Source organism: Oryctolagus cuniculus, chromosome X (assembly GCF_964237555.1).
Source record: "Oryctolagus cuniculus chromosome X, mOryCun1.1, whole genome shotgun sequence".
NCBI lineage: Eukaryota > Metazoa > Chordata > Mammalia > Lagomorpha > Leporidae > Oryctolagus > Oryctolagus cuniculus.
The window spans coordinates 37609616-37632122 of record NC_091453.1 but is presented as its reverse complement, the minus strand read 5'-3'; the positions used below and the strand labels follow the sequence as shown (position 1 = coordinate 37632122).

The following is a 22507-nucleotide window of genomic DNA, read 5'->3' as shown; positions in this document are numbered from 1 at the left end:
AGGTGTTTCCCAGCCACTTCACACAGCAGCGGACCAAAGAACCGAACTGTGAGAGCGATCGGGAGAAGGGCAGTAAGCAGGCCTGCAGCCCATGTTCCTCACAGACCACCAGCAGTGGCATTTGCACAGACTTCTGGGACTTGTTGGTAAAACTGGACAACATGAATGTCAGCCGGAAAGGCAAGAACTCCGTGAAGTCAGTGCCAGTGAGCGCTGGTGGTGAGGGGGAAACCTCCCCGTACAGCCTGGAGGCCTCTCCACTGGGGCAGCTCATGAACATGTTGTCACACCCCGTCATCCGCCGGAGCTCTCTCCTCACCGAGAAGCTCCTCAGACTCCTTTCGCTCATCTCAATTGCTCTCCCAGAAAACAAAGTATCAGAAGCACAGGCTAATTCTGGCAGCAGCGCTTCCTCCACCACTGCTGCCACCTCCACCACATCTACCACCACTACCACTGCCGCCTCCTCCACATCCACACCCGCTGCGACCACCCCTGTCACTTCTACTCCAGCCCTGGTTGCTGCCTCCGCTATTTCCACCATTGCCGTAGCTGCTTCAACCACAGTGACTACCCCCACGACTGCTACCACTACTGTTGCAAGTAAGTGTGCGTGGAGGCTGGGAGCTCCCACCTCTCCCTGCCCCCTCCCCACCCAGGTAGTTCTCCCAGAATGATAGCCATCAATCACCTTGGCTTCATGTTTGAGTGCAGAACGTGTTTCTTCTCACCCTTATCGGTTGCAGGTTTCTCTCTCTCTCTCCCCCCTCCCTCTCTGAGGACCAGCAGGAGTTCACTGACTGCGGCTTCCTGAGGCTAGGCACCAAAAGAGAAAGAGAAAGCAAGTCTCTTTCTTGAGGGAATGCCTAGCCTCTCCAACCTGTTCTCATAGGAGATAGCATAAGAGCAGGCAAGGTGTGGTGTGGTGTGAAGTCAGGGTAGTCAGACTAACCCAGGAGGTGTAGGAAGGGAGCCCTGCAGCAGATCAGTAAGAGGTAGCTAAAGACATACATGAGAGAGCATCCCAAGGCATTTAGATTTGGCTTTGCTGGGTGGGTTTTCACTTCCACCACCACTTTCCCATTTTGAAGCTCTAGACAGTTCAGTTCCTTGATCCTGCCACCCAAGTCTCCAGCCTGTGAGCTTCGTGGAGGTTTACCGTGTTCTCTTTCCTCAAAGCTTCTACTAAGGGCAGCAAATCTCCAGCGAAAGTGGGTGAGGGGGGCAGCGGCGGTGCAGACTTTAAGATGGTATCCTCAGGCCTCACCGAAAACCAGCTACAGCTCTCCGTGGAGGTGAGTCCAAGCTCTTCTGACCTGCCAAGGCTGGGGTGAAAGGCTCCACAGGGTGGGTCAAGATTGGGTTAGGATGGGGCTTAAACCTTCTCGTTTGTTTTCCCAGGTTTTGACATCCCACTCTTGTTCTGAAGAAGGCCTAGAAGATGCAGCCAATGTGTTACTGCAGCTCTCTCGTGGGGACCCTGGGACCCGGGACACGGTTCTCAAGCTGCTACTCAATGGAGCCCGCCATTTGGGTTACACCCTTTGTAAACAGATAGGTAATAGCAGGAGTAAAGCGTTGTGTCTTTGTGGAATCTTGCACTTTGAAGTGTCACCTCTTCGGGAAACCTTCCCCGAGTGCCCTACCCCCTGTAGCCTCTGTCAACACTAACACTGGATTATTGTCTATTTTCCTCTGTTCAGTTGCTCGAGAGCAACAGTGGGCTTCGGTCTACATCCCCAGTGCCTTGACATGAGCAGGTGATCCGTGCTTGGTGAAATGAGAAGAGAATGCTTGGGAACAGCATTGTCTCTCACCTTCTCCCTTCTGAGCACCCCTTAGCGCTCCCTGAGGAGGCTGCGGAGCAGAGCAGCTTCACCGCCTCCAAGATGTGTCTGTGCTACATTCAGGCTCAGGGCTTGTAGAATTAGAATGATACCCTCTGCTTCTGGGTGGTTCTGAGAGCGCAGAACTACAAAAGCACTCTTAGATTATCTAATTTACACCTTCTTCCTCCCTGTTGGACCAAGAAGAGTGCTAAAACCCAGAGTGATAGAGTGATTGGATCAAGGACTAGTGACAGATTCCCTTTAACTATGGTCTCTCTGCTCTTTCTCACCCCTATCCTAATCATAGGTCTCCCTAGATCTTGACTACCTACTTAGGGTTCTCTCTCTTTCCCACAAATGTCCCTGAAGACAAGGTGACAGGAAGAGTTGATTGGCCTGTTCTTGGTTGCCTGAGTTTTCCAGAAAGCACTTGGCCTCCAGCCTCTGACCTTTCTTTACTGCTACCATTTATTCAGCACCTGTGGTCCAGGCACTGTGTAGACATTCTGCTAAATCATTATCTCCTAATTCTTACAGCAGTCTTGGGAAGTTAGACAGTATTTATTCCCACAGGTAAGATACATAAGCAACCTGGGAGAAAAGAGTCAAGAAATTTGCCTCAGATCACCACAAAACTTCAGTCATTTCAGGAGATAGACAAGATTTAGACTGGGCCTTGCTGGGCTCCAGGTGGCTGGCCCATGAGCACATGTAATGAATTTATACCCAATTAGAATTCCGTCTCACTCTGGATCCTTTGGTGCTGAGCAGAGAGGTTAGCTGGGCTGGTTTCTTGGAAAGGTTAGGCTTTCGGCTGCTACACTAGCAAAGTCTGAACACTTACTGGCTCCTCTGCCTGCCCAGGTACCCTGCTAGCCGAGCTACGGGAATATAATCTGGAACAGCAACGGCGAGCCCAGTGTGAGACCCTCTCTCCTGATGGCCTGCCTGAGGAGCAGCCACAGACCACCAAGCTGAAAGGCAAAATGCAGAGCAGGTGGGTTGTGGCCACCCTTTCAACTGGGGGCTAGAGTCTGGGACATTCTGAGAAATGGATGGCTCTTTCCCAGTCTTTTTTTTTCCCCCTTTGGATGATTTTCCGATCTGTCCTATACATACTTGACCAATTTTTTTCTACCTCTCTCTACTTGTAAGATTTCTTCCTGAGGTTCTTTACCCCTCTGGTTGACACCAAAGAGCCCTGATTGCTCTGGGTGTCTGTTTTGACACTGTCAGTATACGCAAGCCACCTCTACACCATCTAGGTTTGACATGGCTGAGAATGTGGTAATTGTGGCATCCCAGAAGCGACCCTTGGGTGGCCGGGAGCTCCAGCTGCCTTCTATGTCCATGTTGACATCCAAGACATCTACCCAGAAGTTCTTCTTGAGGGTACTACAGGTCATCATCCAGCTTCGGGACGACACACGCCGAGCTAACAAGAAAGCCAAGCAGACAGGCAGGCTAGGTATGGAACTAGAGTGTCCAATTGAGGGGCAGGGTTGGTGGTGGAGAACCCAGAGTTCCTGGAAGGGCAGGACTTAATGCCCTGTCTCCTTCCTGTTTGACCTTTTCCAAAGGAAAACGGTGATCCTGGTGTTAAATGTTGATGGTTGTATTCTGTTTCTTATTCAAGCTATGTATACTTAGAAAATTGATTAGGGCAAGTGGGAATTAAGGGAGAACAGAAATATGACAGGAAATTGGGGATCAACTTTGTGCTGAATGAGACTTCACTCACTGGGTGCACCTCCTTTCTGGCTCCCTTGATCATTCCTAACTAAAAATGCTGCAGCCGTGTGGCCTCAGCCATGGCCTGCCAAACCCTGCCCCCCACACACACACCTTGTTGCTTCTGTCCCCATAGAACCCTCTCACATGCCACCATCCCTCTGCCCAGCACCATGCTCCCTGCCCTTATTTGTAATGGTAGATCTTAGTGTGTGATGATGAGTGTACTGAAGCCAAAAACTCAAACACACCTCAGCAAGGTGCCCTGTGGCAGCCCAGGAGCTAGGAGAGAGGATACTGGGCACTTTCGCCTTCTTACATTTTGTATCTTGCCTTCCTTTTTTCTTTCTCCCAGGTTCCTCCGGTTTAGGCTCAGCTAGCAGCATCCAGGCAGCTGTTCGGCAGCTGGAGGCTGAGGCTGATGCCATTATACAAATGGTACGTGAGGGTCAAAGGGCCCGGAGACAGCAACAAGCAGCAACGGTTAGCATGATGCCTGTGGCCCCTCATTCATTTGTCTCTCTCTCTCTCTCTCTCTCTCTCTCTCTCTCTCTCCCCCCTCCCCCACCATGTCATCAGTGGGGTTCACTGCCATGACCTTGTACGCTTTTGCATTAAGTTTGCTATATGAATGCTTCTGGGAAACAGGGTTACTTTTCTGTTGGTATTTTCCTTACTGTTTGTTGATTGGTTTATTTGTTTGGTTTGAAATTTGATTTGTTTTAAAGCTTGGCCATCATACCCCACTCCCTGCTATCCAGTCAACAGTGGCGCTTTTGCAAACTGCCTAATGCTAAGTGTTTGGGTTCTGAAGGGGGAGGGGGTGTGGGGTAAAGATTTTTTTCAGTTTCATGTAACAATACAGGTATACCAGAGACATCTCAGGAATCCTACCCTTGAAAGTCTCCCAAACTTGGTGCACACAGCCCCCCACACAGTTACTTCTGTCTGTGGCTGTTCCCTCCACCCTGACCTCTGCCTCCATTTCCTCTAATTCCTTGGCACCTGGGCACTTGGACACTTTTAGGAGAAAACCCTCAGGTACTGAAATAGCGCAGTGTTGAGAACAAGTGGAGAGTGGCTGCAGTGAAAGCCTGGTATCACATAGGTGTGCTTGGGCACTTGCACTGTTTCCCTGTCCTTGAGACATACAAGTCACGCTTTCAAGAGTCAGGAAATGAAGGTATCCCTGAGAATAGCCTAGACTTTAGAGGCAGTGACCTCAGTAGAAACGAAAAGCAGTGAAAGCTGTTCTTCTTGAGTATCTTTTGCCCAATCTCTTTCCCATAACCTGATTAGATCAATTTTGTTTTTCAGTGATCCCACCCAAGAGAGGCTGCACTAGTTCCCCTAATGGTGCCCTTTTTGTGAGCAAACAAAAGCAGAGCAAGCCTCCCTTCTGCTCGTCTCAGTTATACATACACATACATGTCCACACATGTATATGTACACACATTTTTAACAAAGGAAAGAAAACCTGTCCCAGAAGAAAGTTTGAAGTCTGCATCCAGGTAGCTGGTGTCTGAGTAGGCACAGGAGGTTCACAGCAAAGTAGGTGGGGATGCCATTCTTGGGTCCTGGGGAGCTATAGTTTCTAAACCAGACATGGGACGAGTCCTTCCAAACTTCATGTGTGAGAAGTGGAAGGGCCGCCCTCTAGTCTGTCCATGAGGAAAGTGAAGTTGCTCCCTTTATGTGACTTTCTCTCCCTTTTATCCAGTCGGAGTCTAACCAGTCGGAGGCATCTGTCCGGAGGGAAGAGTCACCCATGGATGTGGACCAGCCATCTCCCAGTGCTCAAGATACTCAAACCATTGGTCAGTCCTACTTCCTATTTCCAGCCCAGCACAAGGGAGGGCCAGTCTTAGGAAATGGCTGCTGGATCACCTGCTCTCAACATACATAAGCTCAGTGCTTTCCGATACATAAATTGTTAGGATTAAACAGGTTAATGTGTGTATAGCACTTAGAGAAGCTCTTGTCACGGAATGAATGCTGTTATTAGTAGCATTTCTCAAAACTAATCATACACACCACAAGTGCTAGAGCCAGGATTCAAGCCTAAGGCTGTCAGCCTTGAGGAATGGCCAGGATTTGGTTTGAGAATGAAAAACAAAGGTCAGGAAGAAGTCTAAGCAGGGCAGGTGTGTGGTGGAGAGGTGGGCATAGAGAGAAAGGAAGAAGGGTTTGTGAAAAAGCAGTTGCTTCTTTCCCATCCAGAAAACGAGGCTGCATTGTGCTGCTTGGCTACTGGGCAGAATTTAGAACGTATCTCCGATGGATACCAGGAAAAGAGTGAGACATGAGGGTCCATCTATCACACCATGGCTTCCCGGGATTTTTTTTTTTTTTTTTTTTTTTTTTTTCACTGTCCCAGGACAAGATGACTCATGGAAAATGGCATCAGACTCAACCCTGTCCTTGGAAAAGAAAATAGGGGGAAAGCAGCCTGCTTCCAAGGGCAGCTGTCAGAATTTAATGAGGATAATGTCCTAAAATGTACTTTTTAAACTAGAATGCAATCATCTCAAGTACCACCACTGTTGGATTCCCCTTGGGGACCCATGGGTGTCCTGGAAACTGGTGAGACAGGACTAGATGGGCACTGTCCAGTGGGACTTTCTGCCGTAGCTGTTAGCCACATGTGGCTATTGAGTGTTTGAAATGTGGATCCTGCGACCAAGGAACCAGATTTGTCATTGTTTTCATTTCATTTCATTTCATTTTAAAGTTACATAGCATCCAGTGCAGAACTAGACCTTACTCTCAGATGTTGCTCAGTGAGTAATAGTGGCTTAAGGGGCCAGTCTCCCGTGATCTCTCTAGTAGTGTTTGGTCTGGAAAACATCTAAAAGGGAGAGAAATCTCAAAGGGTTTATGACTCTTTTCTGTGTGTGCAGTAGCTTCAGATGGAACCCCACAGGGGGAGAAGGAAAAGGAGGAGAGGCCGCCTGAATTACCGCTGCTCAGTGAGCAGCTGAGCCTGGACGAGCTGTGGGACATGCTGGGGGAGTGCTTAAAGGAACTGGAGGAATCCCACGACCAGCATGCGGTGCTAGGTGAGTTGTCTGAGCATCCAACTGTCAACTCATGTTCTGCTTGGAGCCTTCTCTGCCAACTTGCTTTCCTGCCTTCTGGCTCAGTGTCTCTGTGATGAGAATTCAAAACAAAGTTGTTTTTTCTCTGACCTTGGTATCATAAAAAAGATTGGCCTTCTCTCTTAACATCTCCTGTGTTTTGGTGTTTAGACCAGCGGAATCTTGATAGGCAAATGGCCCATCCCATTTTTCTTTGAGTTCAAGGAAGTTGTGACTTCCTCTGTGGCTTTGTTCTGCCATTATTATTTCTCTGCAAGTTTTCTTTATTTCTTCCTCCACCTTAGATTTTTGTAATTTGTTTGTCAAAGTGAAGAGGTTTCTAGAGTGGGGCTCATAAAAGTCACTTTGCTTTCATTCCTGCCTACAGTGCTGCAGCCTGCCGTCGAGGCCTTCTTTCTTGTCCATGCCACAGAGCGCGAGAGCAAGCCTCCTGTCCGAGACACTCGAGAGAGCCAGCTGGCACACATCAAGGACGAGCCTCCTCCACTCTCCCCTGCCCCCTTAACCCCAGCTACACCCTCCTCCCTTGACCCCTTCTTCTCCCGGGAACCCTCATCTATGCACATCTCCTCAAGCCTTCCTCCCGACACGCAGAAGTTCCTTCGCTTTGCAGGTACAGAGAACCCTCAGACCCCCACAAGTAGTAGAAGCCTTCATCTGATACAGGGTCGTGTTCGTACGTTTTATCCTTAACTGGTTCAGGAGAGAGAGAGGGATGGGGGTATGTGTGTATTAGAAGTTGAACCAAGTCATTACGGAAGCCCTTGTGCTACTCTAAGGGATTTAGATTTTACCCTGAAGCCATAGGAAGCCAGGTGTGGGTAGAAATGGTCAGAGGCACATCCACCCCTCGAGGCTGATCCCTGGCTTTGGTGAGTTCCTTTTTCAGGCCCCTGACAAAAGGGAAGAAAGAATGACTGGCTGGTTGGCTGTCTCATAGCCTTCTGGGACCCATGGAGTGCTGATTGCTGCTGTCGTTTGTCCCCTCAGAGACTCACCGCACTGTGTTAAACCAGATCCTACGGCAGTCCACCACCCACCTCGCCGACGGGCCTTTTGCTGTCCTGGTGGACTACATTCGTGTCCTCGACTTTGATGTCAAGCGCAAGTATGTGCCCTTGATGTTGGGGGATCAGGAGCTCCCCAAAGAGCATCTCCCCTCCCAGAAGGGAGTTGCTCCTGGGGCCAGAAGTTTGTCTTGGTGGCAGACACGCAGAACAGTGCTGGTGGGGAAGGAAGACACTCAGCTGAAGCCATGCCACTCACTCTCCCTGCCTTCTGTACCCCTTCTCCATTGTTATCAGCAAGATCAGAGCCACGTTATTTCTAAAGACCATTCTGTCCATTGGTGTAGTGAAGGAGGGGCAGGTGGCAGGCCCCCCTCAGCTTCTACAGACTCCCAGGTCAGCCCTGCTCTTCCTCCCTGTGCACAGACACATGCTCCCCTGTGTGCTATAGAATTCCATGCCATATCTCCGTGGCCACTCATTCAGTGGAAATGGAGAAAATTTAGAGTTAGTAATGAATGAGCTACCTTCCACACCACCACCAACTACCAGGCACTTCCCAAGTGGGTAGGGAGGCAGAGGTGGCAACATTGTGGGTCTTTTAAAAAAAATGTATTTATTTATTTGAAAGAGTTACAGAGAGAGAGAGAGACAGAGATCTTCCATCCACCAGTTCACTCCCCAGATAGCTGCGACGACCAGTGCCAGGCCAGGCCGGAGCCAGAAGCCAGGAACATCATTCAGGTCTCCCACATGGGTGGCAGGGGACCAAACACTTGGGACCATCTTCTGCTATTTTTCCCAGGCCATTAGCAGGGAGCTGGATCGGAAGTGGAGCAGCCGGGACTTGAACCTGCACCCATGTAGGATGCCAGCACTGCAGATGGTGGCTTTACCTGCTACACCACAGTGCTGGCCCCCATTGCGTCTTTATCCTAGTCAAACGGAATTTGCTCTGCCACCCTCAATCCTATTTTCCTTCCTTTCCTGCCTCCCAAGGTATTTCCGCCAGGAGCTGGAGCGTTTGGATGAAGGGCTCCGGAAAGAAGACATGGCTGTGCATGTCCGCCGTGACCATGTGTTTGAAGATTCCTATCGTGAGCTGCATCGCAAATCCCCTGAAGAAATGAAGAATCGATTGTAAGAACCCTGAGAAGAGAACAGATTGGGGGGCTGGTTGGCAGGGTGTTTCTAAACAGTAACAATTTCTTCCTCTGGCCTCTGATTTAGGGTTGTTCCTCCCCTCCCCCCATGAGTCTGGTTTAGGTAATCTCGCTGAGCTTCTCCCATCTTCTGGGCTTGCGCCACTGTCATACTAGGGATAGGAAACCTGGGGAGCCGGTACTCCGGCGGGTGGGGGAGGTTGTACTTGGATGAGTGGTCCCCGACCACTGCATGGGTGCTTCTGAAGGCAGGAGGTTGGCGGTTGACCAGGAAACCAAAGTTCCCCGATTGTGCCCTGCTCTTCTAGCATGCCCCACTTCCTCTCAGTGGCTTCATTTAGGCCTCTTAACCTTGCCTGCTGAACGTGTTTTCTGGAATATTGGCACATCTGTACTGATATTTCAGGACCTCTCTCCCATCCATCAGGGATGGGTTTGTGTGTGTGTGTTTTTCTGTCCCAGCTCCCCAGCCCCTCTTTGGGCTCTCCTGGCACTCTGAGGTCACCTCTCTATCTGTAGACACTGCACTCCCCAAAGACTTCTGCACAGCACTTCTGTCTCTGCTCTCTTAATGCAGGTATATAGTATTCGAAGGAGAAGAAGGGCAGGATGCTGGAGGGCTCCTGCGGGAGTGGTATATGATCATCTCTCGAGAGATGTTTAACCCGATGTATGCCTTGTTCCGTACCTCACCCGGTGATCGAGTCACCTACACCATCAACCCGTCTTCCCACTGCAACCCCAACCACCTCAGCTACTTCAAGTTTGTTGGACGCATTGTGGCCAAAGCTGTATATGATAACCGCCTCCTGGAATGCTACTTCACTCGGTCCTTCTACAAACACATCTTGGGCAAGTCTGTCAGGTGAGGATGTGGTACAGTCCTTGCACTGTCCTCAGCCCTGGAGGTCAAGTCCTTGTGTTCCACTGCTGTATGTCCTCCTCCCTTCCCCCCGGCCCATGACCCCTCTCTCTGTTTTTTAGATACACAGATATGGAGAGTGAAGATTACCACTTCTACCAGGGCCTGGTTTATCTGCTGGAAAATGATGTCTCTACACTAGGCTATGACCTCACCTTCAGCACTGAGGTAGGTCAAGACAGTACATCCTGACCAGCCTAGGAGATGTGATTTGGGATCACCTTGCAGTTGGCCCTGGATAATGTCTCATAGTTCTAAGGGGGCCTCTTCTTACAGTTCAGTGCCCCATGCACCATGAGACAGAGTGTGGCAAGTGTTCACGTGAGACATCGTGAACAGAAAAACCAGAATGCATGAAGCAATCCAGGCTGTTTACTGATTTCCCCTTTATTAAAAAAAATGCTGTGGTACATAATAATTCTTTCCCCAAAGTAATTCACTGTAAAAAAATTATACAGAGAAAAATGAAAAACAGAAAATATTTGAGGCTACTCTTCCCCCAAATTGTTTTCCACAAAGATTGTGCCCTGTGCACTTTTCCCTTATTGTCTGCTGCCTTTATGTGTTTTGGGGCATAACTTCCCTCTTTCTGACCCTGAGCCCTTGCCTGCTAGGGGAGTTGTAGGCTACTAGGAGCAAGGACTGTCGCTGTTCCAAATGGGCTTGCCTTGCCCTCTGCCCAGCACCTGGCAAATGGGTTCCCAGGCACCCATGGTAGCCCCACCCTAGACTAAGCCTGATACGTATAATTGGTGTTTTGGGTTTTCCAGGTCCAAGAGTTTGGAGTCTGTGAAGTTCGTGACCTCAAACCCAATGGGGCCAACATCTTGGTAACAGAGGAGAATAAGAAGGAGTATGTACACCTGGTGTGCCAGATGAGAATGACAGGTAAGGGAAATGTCCCTCAGACCTCCAGTTGCTCAACTTGGGAGGAAGTCAGATTTCATTCATTTCACAAGCATTTTTTGTCCTCTTCCCCTATGGTACAGCCATAAATGCCTTGCACAAAAGGAGTCCAAAAAAAAAAAAGTCAAGATACTTGGCCAAAATTATTTAACCTCCTTTCTCATATAAGGACCTAGAAGTAGAGTAGTAGGAGAGAAAGACAGTCCAGTCAGCACCTCATAGCATCAGGAGCTAAACTGGGGATCTGTGACCTCTAACAGTCGCAGAGTTCAGAAGCCCCGTGGCTTTTTTGTTCTCTCCCCAGGGGCTATCCGCAAACAGCTGGCTGCTTTCTTAGAAGGCTTCTATGAGATCATTCCGAAGCGCCTCATTTCCATCTTCACCGAGCAGGAATTAGAGCTGCTCATATCAGGACTGCCCACCATTGACATTGATGACCTGAAATCCAACACTGAGTACCATAAGTACCAGTCCAACTCTATTCAGGTGAGCTGCTGCTGGCATCCCTCCATGAAGGGTCCTCTGAGCCCAAGCAGTGCCAAGTATATGATGTCAAATAAACCAGCACTTTCAGAGGAAGGGGACTGTGGGTGGCAGTTTACCTGTACCTAACTCTTCGTTCTTCCAGAGCATATTTTCAGAGGATGTTCTTGCCCAGCTTATGAACGAAAGATCTGAAGCCCATCGCACAGAAGGGACTTGCCTGAAATCCCAGATACCCTCCTGGTTCCCAAATTCCATCCCTCCTCACTCCTCTCCTAGGAGCTCTTTTCCTAACACCAGCTTCCTGGTGTCTATCCTGCAGATCCAATGGTTCTGGAGAGCATTGCGTTCTTTCGACCAAGCTGACCGTGCCAAGTTCCTCCAGTTTGTCACGGGTACATCCAAAGTGCCCCTACAAGGCTTTGCTGCCCTCGAAGGCATGAATGGCATCCAGAAGTTTCAGATCCATCGAGATGACAGGTCCACGGATCGCCTGCCTTCAGCTCACACATGGTAAGAGAAAAGGCTTGTTTCTCCTTTTCAGCATTCAGATCAAGCTTGCATACTTTGACGCTTCTAGGTCTCTACCCTGCCCAAGGTTGGGAACACAAGTCTGGCCCAGTCCAGGATCTTGGATAGTTTACAGTTTGGTGGTTCGACGGAGAAGGTGATGTTTAAGATGGGAGGACGGGCAAGACAGGAAGTGGGGGCTGGGGAGACATTGGCAGGTAAGCTCCACCCCAGGGGAGCATGGTGTGTTCCAGGACTTGGCATAGCTGGAGCAAGGAGAAATGCAGGGAGCAGGAAGCTGTAGAAGTCAGAGCACCAGTGACCCTAAATACCTCTCTAGAGTTGGTACTTTAAGCCCATCCCTGTAGGTAAGGCAGTAATGTTGAAGGGAGAGTGACAGGGTCAGGTTTGTTTTTAGTGCCTGCTGGCCAATGGCAGAGCCAGCTTAGAGAACAGCAGGCCAGGCGAGGACAAGATTGGGAATCAGCTAGAATTGAGGCATAGGCTGCCTCAGGGAGGGAGAGTCAGGTGGGAATCCAGGGGTTTATTGGGTTGTTGTCTTTCTTCGTGAACTGGTCTTTCTTCTTCCCCTAGTTTTAATCAGCTGGACCTGCCTGCCTATGAGAGCTTTGAGAAGCTCCGCCACATGCTACTATTGGCCATCCAGGAGTGCTCTGAAGGTTTTGGGCTGGCCTAAGGAGGCCCTGCCCACATCTGTGGGGTTTTTCTACCATTGTTGGACCTGGGGAGGGGGGAAATTTAAAAAGAACCAGAAAGAAAATGTCAGAAACCAATAAATGAAATCCACCAACTCACCGTGTGTGTCCCAGCTGCCCCATCTTCCCCAGTGCAGACCTGGTGCCCTTCTCCTGCTCATTCTCTCTCCTGCCCTCCCATTTCCTCACCTCCTCTCCCCTTTCTGTGCCGTCCATGATCCCCCACCCCATGTGTTAAAAAAGGCGGTAGCCTTTGCAGGGACCTGTTTGTCCCAACTGTTTGAACAGTGTGCTCCTCAGATTCTGTGTTCAGAAGGATTTGCTGCATTGAGACTTGAAACCTTTGGATAGGGGAAAAATTATATATATATATATTTTTTTGTTCTGTTTGCATTTCTTAATTTGTGCTTGGAATGTGTTGATGTGCACAGCTAATGATTCAATGCGAGACAAGATTGGCGTCTGTGTTGTGGAGGTTTCAAATAAAGAGCACTCTTCATAACTCACCTTTCACAATGGAGTTTTTTTCAAAAACAAAAAACAAACAAACTCAAAAGCACATGCTAGACATCTGGAGAAACGAATCCAAATGGGCTCTCCAAGAAAGCATCTCTGTCCTACCCACTCGCCCATCCGCCTCTACCACTGGAGCAACTTCCTCCTTCCAAGCTGGTTCCCCCGCAGTCAGGAGAGATCGGCATCCACCCAGAACCGGGGTGCAGTTCATTGTGTAGAGTGGGACCTGCGCCTGCGCCTGCGCCTGCCGGCCACGATGGCATTAGAGATCGGAGCCAAGCACAAAGCGTCACCTTGCTCAAGGGGAACCAAGCGCAGCAGGTTGTACAAAATTGTCAGAGAGCTCACTCATCCCTCCCAGGGATTTCACCTGGGCGGGCAGTCTGCATAATCTCCAGTCTGGGGCTCAGTTGCAAATCTTGATTTAATTTGTTGATGGTTTAGTTCATTTCTAATAAATTTTAACAAGCAAAGAATTTGACTAGCTCGCCAGATTACCGTTCTTTTTGTTTGTTTTTTGTTTGGTCTCTTCCTCTTGTCATCTGCCTGCCTGTCTGCCAGTCTGCTCACAGACCACCTAGGAGTTTCTTGTGGTTTTTACTCCATCCAGCACTTGAAGCTGAGCCAAGGACTTTTGGTGGTCCAGCCTTCAAAGAAAAAAATAATTTAATAAAACTTTAGTTAGAAAAATTCACCCCAAGTTGTGCTTGCTTTGTGTGGTTTTTCTTATTCTGTAAGGTGCTGTCTCTGAAAGCGTCTCCCCACGGCTCTCCAGAGTGGGTAGAGGTGCGCAGGGCTGTGCCCTGTGCAGATGGCCGCTGCACTTACTTCATATTCACAGTCTTCTGTAACTGGCCTGCGCCGATACTGGGGAAGGTGGCTGCAGTGCCCCGTCACTGTTCCTGGGCTGCTAGTTGAGAAGAGGAGATGGTGATCAGCTCTGATGGATGCAGAAGGCCGGAAGGGTTGGGACAGGCATCCCATTGTCACTGGCACTTGGGTTGAATCATCACGCTAGAGAAGGCCCGGGGCGGGCCGGGGGGCGGGGGGGGTGGGGGTTGAGATAGCAGGAGTTTCCTTTATAGGACCTGGTGTGAGTGAGCAAGGATGGATGGTGGCTTGAGATGAGGCTGGGAGCCCAGGAGGGCATTAAAATGGAAAGAATAAGCAAGAAGACAGAATTGCATAAACAAGAACTGGTTCTTCAAAATAAAGTAGAACAATGTTCGTATGGGTCATTTAAATTTGAGAGGGACCCATGAGTTGGAGTTTCAGAGTTGCCTGTGGGGGCTGGAAATGCAGATGGAATGATCCTGAAGGAAATGGAAGGAGAGCTAATCCAGTGGCACACTTCCAAGATTGAGATCTAGGGGGACAGTACTGTAGCATGCACGGCAGCTTAGGACAGATGTCACTGGCCTCCGATATCAGGAGTGCTGATTGGAGTTCCAACTACTATGCTTCTGACCCAGCTCCCTGCTTAATGTGTCTAGCAAGGAAGTGGATGATGGTCCACATGCTGTGCCCTTCCTACCACCCATGTGGGAGGCCAGAATGGAGTTTCAGCTTCCTGGCTTTGGCCTGCCTTTTGCAGGCACTCAAAAAGTAAACCAGTGGATGGGAGATCAATCTGACTCAAAATAGTTTAAAGGTTGTTTAAGATTCACTTTATTTGAAAGAGCAACAGAGACAGATCTTCCATCTGCTGGCTCACTTATGGCTGCAATAACCTGATCTGGGCCAGGCCAAAGCCAGGGTTAATACTCCGTCCTGGTCTCCCACATGGTGGCAGGAACCCAAGTACTTGGGCCATCATCTCTTTTCCCAGGCTCATTAGCAGGAACCTGGACTGGAAGTGGAGGAGCTAGGACTAGAACCGGCACTCCAGTATGAAATGTGGGCTTCCAAGTGATGACTTGTGGGGAGCAACTCGGACTAGACTAAGTTACTGGAATTAAGACTTATTCTATGCATCTGCTCTCCCACAATATGGCGCTGAGAAGGGAGAAACAGCTTCTACTCAGCTGCCTCCAGTTCAACCAACAAGCTGTAGGAGCTGCTCCTGATTGGAGGAGAGCAGCGTACTCGGCGTGTGGGTAGCAGAGTTGGGATTGGTGGAAGAGGACTATAAAGGAGGCGAGAGACAATATGCACCAGGAACATCTAAGGGGAACATCTATCTGAAGGAACACCTGTGCAGCCCCCGAGAGAGCCAGCCGGCGGTGTGCCGCTCCCCCGCGGAAGTGGGGAATGTGGCAGGGGGAACCGCCCTTCCACGGAGGTGGAAGGGATAGTAGCCAACCCGGGAAGAACCAGCAGCAAACCCAGGGAGGGCCGAGCAGACAAAAGAACAGCGCAGGGTCCTGTGTCGTTCCTCCACGAAGAGGGGGAGCGACAATGACTGAACCTGCCGTGTCACAAGGCACAAGTAGGAGAACTTGAATTTGAATGCTGCTTCAAGATTATTTGGAGGAGAGCACATCCATCTGCTTGCTTGTTCCCCACATGACCACAGTGGCTGAGGCTGGAACAGGCTGAAGCCAGGGGAGTGAAACTCCTCTCCCTTGTGGATGGCTGAGTGTCCAAGCTGTTGGACCATCCAGTTCCTTCCCGGGTGCACTAGCAGGGAGCTGGATCGGAAGCGGGGCAACTGGGACTGCAACCAGCACTCTAATACGGGTTGCTGGCATCACAAGTGGCAGCTTAAACTGCACCATAACACCGGCCCCTGAGTAAGAATTTTAACAGAGGGGCTGGTGCTGTGGCGCAGTACGTTAATCCTATGCCTGCAGTGGTGGCATCCCATTGGGGCACCAGTTCTAGTCCTGGCTGCTCCTTTCTGATCCAGCTCTCTGCTGTGGACTGGGAAAGTAGTGGAGGATGGCCCAAGTGTTTGGGCCCCTGCACCTGTGTGAGAGACCTAGAAGCTCCTGGCTTCTGACTTCGGATTGGCCCAGCTCTGGCCATTGCACCCATTTGGGGAGTGAACCAGCAGATGGAAGACCTGTCTCCCTCTCACTGCCTGTAACTCTACCTCTCAAATAAAGAAAATATTTTAAAAAATTTAACAGTTTTATTGAACACTTACCATGTATTAGCAATGCTGAGAAGCCTCTGCTCTCAAGACTCATTGAAGAAGGAGGCAACCGTTAAGAGCACAAGGACAATAGTACACAAAGGGACTTAATAAGACCAGGTTAGTGAGATTAATAATCTTCCCAAACGCAATAACCAGTCATAAAACTTAATAGCAAATAGATTCCATTCACAAAAGCTAATATTTAATATTACATATTTGGGGCTTTTGCCCATGGTTCCTGGCTCATTTCCTCCCCAAGGTGGACCACAGAAACTTACTGATCATGTGACCATCTTCACTCCCGAAGGGTCCTGCCCCGCGCCCTGGAGGAAGGAACACTGCAGAAGAATCTAAACACAGGCCCTGCTGGGTTTCCCTGTGCAGCCTATCAGCTATCATGTCCATGCAGTGAAGTCTCCCTAAAAACCCAGGGATGGCGTTCAGGAGGAGGATGGGCCCTAAAAGGGCCTGGGGCACCAGGCCCCTTCCCTCTTATCTCACTCATGCCTCTCTTCATCTACCCGCTGCAATAAACCCACCAACGAATTTCTCTGGCTCCTGTGAGACACTCGAGCAAATTGATGGAACATGAGGAGGAAGTTATGGGAACCTTGATGGCCAGAGGCACAGGTAAAGCCACCTGGGGCTTGCGAGTGGCACCCAAAATTGGGAGAGGAGTGGTCTTGGAGATTGAGGCCTCCACCCATGGGGACCTGATGCTGTCTCCAGGTCGGTAGTGTTTGAAATGAATTGGAGGACCCCAAAGGTGGTGTCTACTGCTGCAAAACAAAGCACTACTCTACTCACTGTTGCTTATACCCTCCTCCATCATTCAGCTGTGCACCTGCCATGTGCCAGACTGGGGGTGCTGCAGTGAACACATTAGTCGGAACGGCTTACCTCCCTGAGGCTAACGGTCTAGCAGGGCAAGCAGGGGTGTTGACATCCTCTTCATCTGTGAAGAAAAAGCAAAGGGAAAGAGAGGAGAGGCTATTTTAGCGGGGGTGATCAGAGGAAGGTCTCCCTGAGGAGGTGACATTTGAGTAAGGGAGACTAATTTGAAGAACCGAGGATATAAGCCACTGGTGGGTCCCAAAGAACAGTATTCCAGGCAGGGGGAACAGCCAGTGAAGGGCCAGTGTTGGAGTGCCAGTCCTGGCTGCTCCGCTTCTGATGCACCTGGGGAAACAACGGAGGATGGGCCAAGTGCTTGGGTCTGGGCCACGTGGGAGACCCAGATGGAGTTCCTGCCTCCTGGCTCCCGCCTGGCTGTTGCAGCCATGTGGGGGAGTGAATCAATTAATTCTCTCTCTTTCCTTCAGATAAGTAGATAAATCTTTTAAGAAAAAAGAAAGGCTGCTAATGGGATAACATGGACCCTTTAAGAAAGACCAGGTGGGAGTGGAAAGTGGTATAGGAATCAAGCAGGCCAAAGAGGCCACATCCGGGGTTTTATTCAGAGTAGGATGCAAAGTACCACAGGGCACTGCGCAGAGGCCTTGTCATCTGAACCTCACAGGGTGCTGTGGAGAGAGGAGGGGCCAGGTGGAGAGGCCCAGAAAGCCTCAGGAGGCAGCCCAGAAGTGACCTGCCCAGGGGCGGACCCCCAATCCAACTCCCCGCTAATGTGCCTGGGAAAGCAGCAGCAGATGACCCAAGTGCCACCTACGTGGGGGACCCCGACAAAGCTCCTGGCTGCCCGCTCCCCCTATACCCCACCCCCGCCCAACCCTGGCCCTTGCGGCGATTTGAGGAATGAACTAGCAGGTGCAGGTGGAAGAGCTCTCTCTCCCTTTGCCTTTCAAATAAATAACTTTAAAAAACTATGAGTAAGAGATTTTTAAAAAGAAGGAAAAGATCCTAGCTTCAGTGGACACGCCCACTCCACAAAAGCGGCCACCTTAGGAAGCAGAGGCGGCCCACCCAGCCCTCTGCCCCAGTCTATGCCGCCAGATCAGCGGCCTCACTCCTGCGCGGGAGGCCTAAAGCCAATGGCAGGGCACAAACTTGGCTCCAGGACGCTCGGTTCCCCACCTAAAGGGGCGGGACTCAGCGGCTTCCCGCGAAGGCACCACCCAGAGCAGCCCCGCCCAGGGCTCCTTCCGGGCCCCCTCCTCTCCAACCCCGCCTCCTCCGGGGAAATACGTGGGACTGTGTTCCTGATTGGATAAACTGGAGAAGGGCGGGTTCTTTCTGTGTCTGGGAGGTTGTGTATAGCCTAAACTGCGAGTGCTCGCGTAGGACTGGGCGTGGCTGCTCCCATGGCTGTGTGTAACCAGATGGGCTTGCTGGGGAGCGTGGGGGCTGGCTCTGAGTGTCTGGTTCTAGGAGAGGACGTGTGTGTCTTTCCACGCATGGCCGGGTCTGGTGCCTTCCCTTATAGTGATCGTGTGAATGTCAGTAAATACGTGAAAAAGTGGCTGTGGCTGTTTCTGGGACAAGGGATGTGTCAGTCTTCATATATGTATGTTATCTGTGACTGTGTGAGCACATGTCTGCGTGGGGTTGCCTTTGTATTTGGAACTGACCTTTTTTAAGAATTTTTTTTTTATTTATTTGAAAGGGTTACAGAGAAAAGTAGAAACAGAGAGAAAGAGGTCTTCCCCAAATGACCGCTATAGCCAGAGCTAAGCTGATCCGAAGCCAGGAGCCAGGAGCTTCCTCCTGGTCCCCCTTGCAGGTGCAGAGGCCCAAGGACTTGGGCCATCATCTACTGCTTTCGCAGGCCACAGCAGAGAGCTGGATAGGAAGAGGAGCAGCCAGGACTTGAACCGGCACCCAGATGGGATGCTAGTGCTGCAGACCAGGGCTTTAACCCGCTGCGTAAAAGTGTCAGCCTCAAGAACTTTCTTGGCCGGCGCCGTGGCTCAATAGGCTAATCCTCCAATTTGCGGCGCCGGCACACCGGGTTCTAGTCCCGGTCGGGGCGCCGGATTCTGTCCCGGTTGCCCCTCTTCCAGGCCAGCTCTCTGCTATGGCCAGGGAGTGCAGTGGAGGATGGCCCAGGTGCTTGGGCCCTGCACCCCATGGGAGACCAGGAAAAGCACCTGGATCCTGGCTCCTGCCATCGGATCAGCGCGGTGCGCCGGCTGCAGCGGCGGCCATTGGAGGGTGAACCAACGGCAAAGGAAGACCTTTCTCTCTCTGTCTCTCTCTCTCACTGTCCACTCTGCCTGTCAAAAAAAAAAAAAAAGAACTTTCTTGTGGCCCCAAATTGTCTCTGTGTCCCTGAGTCTCTGGCCTGGTGTGTGACTCCTGCACGGTGATAAAACCGTGGTCCTGAAATCACATGGGCCCTAGTGCAAATCCTGGCTCTGCCACTTAACTTGGGCAAGAAACAGAATCTCCATTCCTCTGTTTCCTCATCTGCAAAACACAAATCCTAATCGTTCCCCCACCCCCAGGTGGATTGTAAGATGAGACAGTGCTTATCTGCTGCAGGGTGCTGGGTAGCCCACAGGAAGCACCCGGTGAACCTTAGCTCATATTAAAAGGTGGCTAGAGCGCACCTGTGATTCTGTCTGCATCACAAAGATCATGCACCTGTGTGCAGCTCTCAGGGGTTTCACTGGGTCAAGAAATACTAATTGGGGCCAGTGTTGTGGCACAGCAGGGTAAGCTGCTGCCTGTGACGCCGCCATCCCGTATCAGAGCGCCCGTTCAACACCCAGCTGTTTTGTTGCCAATTCAGCTCCCTGCTAAGGTGCCTGGGAAAGCAGCAAAAGACAGCCCAAGAACTTGGGCCTCGGCCTCCCACATGGGAGATCCGGATGGAGCTCCTGTCTATTGGCTTCAGCCCTGACGGTTGCAGCTGGTTGGGAAGTGAACCAGTGAATGGAAAATACCTCCGTCTCTCCCTCTCTCTGTTGCTCTGCCTTTCAAATAGGTAAAATAAATCTTTTTTAAAAATTTTATTTATTTATTTATTTGAGAGGTAGAGTCACAGACAGTGAGAGGGAGAGAGAGGTCTTCCTACTGTTGGTTCACTCCCCACATGGCTGCAAAGGCCGGAGCTGTGCCGATCCAAAGCCAGGAGCCAGGAGCTTCTTCTGGGTCTCCCATGCAGGTGCAGGGGCCCAAGGACTTGGGCCATCTTCTACTGCTTTCCCAGGCCATAGCAGAGAGCTGGATCAGAAGAGGAGCAGCTGGGACTCGAACCGGTGCCCATATGGGATGCCGGTGCCGCAGGCGGAGGATTAACCTGTACCACAGTGCCAGTCCCAGTAAAATAAATCTTTTTTTTTAAAAAAAAAGAAGAAATGGGCACCAGGCACTGCTCTAGACATGTCATATGCAATTAGGAAAAAGCAAACCTGCCACAGTCCCTGCCTTCAATTACCTGCCACCTTCAGGATCTGACCACTTGAAAACTAACAGTACACATCTACGTGCTGATGTGCACAGTGGCATGGGCACAAATGTACAGAGGGCTTTGCAGAGTCCATGGAGGGGTATACATTTGGAGCAGCAGCGCGGTGCTGCCTGCGTTCCCGGAGTACCTGGGATTGAGTCCTGGCTCCACCTCCAATTCCGGCTTCCTGCTTAAGTGCCCCCTGGAAAGCAGCGGACGATAAGGGCTGAAGTACTTAGGTCCCACATGGGAGACTCAGATGAGCTATTGAGTCACCAGCTCCTGGTTTCAGACTGGCCAAACCCTTGCTGTTGTGAGCATTTAAGGAGCAATCCAGAGGATGGGAGTGCGCTCTCTCTCTCGCTCTCTCTCTCTCTCTCTCTGCCTTTCAAGTAAATAAAACTTTTAGGGGCTGGCGCTGTGGGATAGTGGGTAAAGCCACTGCCTGCAGTGCCTGCATCCCATATGGGCGCCGGTTCAAGACCCGGCTGCTCCACTTCCGATCCAGCTCTCTGCTATGGCCTGGGAAAGCAGTAGAAGATGGCCCAAGTCCTTGGGCCCCTGCACCTGCATGGGAGGACCTGGCTCCTGGCTCCTGGCTTCAGATTGGTGCAGTTCTGGCCATTGCGACCAATTGGAAAGTGAACCAGTGGATGGAAGGACCCCTCCACCCCATCTGCCTATGCCTCTGTAACTCTCTTTCTAATAAATAAATAAATAAATCTTTAAAAAAAAGTGGAGGTGAGTTTTGTTCAATTGTACAACTCAGGAGTGCATCACCTGGGCAGTTTGATGCTTTATAAATAGGAGTGGGGGACCAGGGCTTCCCATCAGCTTGGAACGCGGTAAGTCTTCAGCAGAATGGTGAAGTGAGCGGGCCTCTCTGTTGGTCGGAAATCTCCGCTTTGAGATGCTAACCGACAAAGCAGAAACATGACCACACCAACATACACAGCCCCTCTAGAAAAGACTCCAGCTCATTCAGGCACGTCTTGGTCTTTTATGAACTTAGTGTGGAAGAAGGAATTAGAGTCTGGGAGAAGCAAGCCTTCCATTTGCCCCTCCTGGAAGTAAAACAAGCAGCTGGGCGGGTTCGAGTTTTCTATCACCAGTTTGCTGTGAGAGAGGGTCCTTCTGCCCAGGATTTGCTCACAGCTCTTCGGCTCAGCTGATAGCCAGCCGGCAGTTGGCTGGTACTGTGCTTCCCAACGTAGGGGCAGAGGGAAACCCCCCCTCTTTCTGAGAGCTCGCTGGAATAAATGGACGAAATGCAAGTTGGGGAAAACACAGCTTGGGGAAAACCACAGGAGGGTGATGTACCCGCACGGTTAACGTTATTTAGAAACGGATATACCCCTCTTTCGGCCGGTGGGGGGCGGGAGGCGAATGGGGGTTGCCGACAATTTCAAGGGGCCTGTAAATAAATGATTATTAGGGAGAATGAATGGGCCCAGAGACAGCCTTCTTTGGAAGGTGAGTGAACCCAAGGGACAGACATTACCTTCCACGGCAAGTCTGCCCGCGTGTGCTTTCATTGCTTAGTTTCCTTTCCAACATAGAAAATGGGATTTTTAAAAAAGATTTATTTATTTATTTGAAAGACAGACTTACAGAGAGGCAGACGCAGAGAGGGAGGGAGAGAGAGAGAGAGAGAGAGAGAGAGAGGTCTTCCATCTGCTGGTTCACTCTCCAGATGACCGAAATGACCAGAGCTTTGCCAATCTGAAGCCAGGAGCTTCTTCAGGTCTCCCACATGGGTGCAGGGGCCCAAGGACTTGGGCCATCTTCTACTGCTTTCCCAGGCCATAGCAGAGAGCTGGATCAGAAGTGGAGCAGCTGGGACACTAACCTGCGCCCATATGGGATGCTGGCACTGCCGGTGGTGGCTTTACCTGCTATGCCACAGCGCTGGCCCCGAAAACAGGATTTTGGAGTGGGTATGGAGGCAGTTGTGTTTCCTTTTGCAGTCTGTTCATGAGCATGAAAAGTATTGGACCGAGAGCCCGGCCCAGCGCCTGCGGGGAGAAGAGTAGGAAAGATTAGCGGGTCTTCAATTTTGAGCTTGCCTTTTTTCCTTAAAAGGCATTTATTTGAAAGGCAGAGTTACAGAGAGAGACAGAGAAAGATCTCAAATGGCCACAACAGCTGGGGCTGGACCAGGACGAAGCCAGGAGCCAGGAACTGCATCCAGGTTTC

The 22507-nt window shown here is 50.6% G+C and overlaps 1 protein-coding gene across 47 annotated transcripts in view; it reads left to right on the top strand.

The window, feature by feature from the left end:
• HUWE1 (HECT, UBA and WWE domain containing E3 ubiquitin protein ligase 1) overlaps positions 1-12867 on the top strand; it is a 144381-nt gene extending 131514 nt beyond the window's left edge. For 35 of the 47 annotated variants that reach the window (XM_070067312.1, XM_070067310.1, XM_070067323.1 and 32 more), the window contains 18 exons: positions 3-603; positions 1180-1295; positions 1402-1558; positions 2694-2826; positions 3095-3297; positions 3916-4043; positions 5281-5377; positions 5781-5855; positions 6461-6619; positions 7026-7271; positions 7649-7766; positions 8665-8805; positions 9406-9693; positions 9813-9918; positions 10521-10638; positions 10961-11142; positions 11462-11652; positions 12244-12867. In XM_070067312.1, coding sequence (XP_069923413.1) covers positions 3-603; positions 1180-1295; positions 1402-1558; positions 2694-2826; positions 3095-3297; positions 3916-4043; positions 5281-5377; positions 5781-5855; positions 6461-6619; positions 7026-7271; positions 7649-7766; positions 8665-8805; positions 9406-9693; positions 9813-9918; positions 10521-10638; positions 10961-11142; positions 11462-11652; positions 12244-12346 — 3162 coding nt within the window. In that variant the 3' untranslated portion in view covers positions 12347-12867. The remainder of the gene's footprint in view (positions 1-2; positions 604-1179; positions 1296-1401; positions 1559-2693; positions 2827-3094; positions 3298-3915; positions 4044-5280; positions 5378-5780; positions 5856-6460; positions 6620-7025; positions 7272-7648; positions 7767-8664; positions 8806-9405; positions 9694-9812; positions 9919-10520; positions 10639-10960; positions 11143-11461; positions 11653-12243) is intronic. The other 12 variants (XM_070067343.1, XM_070067340.1, XM_070067339.1 and 9 more) reach the window with 3 other exon arrangements.
• Positions 12868-22507: the final 9640 nt, after the last annotated feature.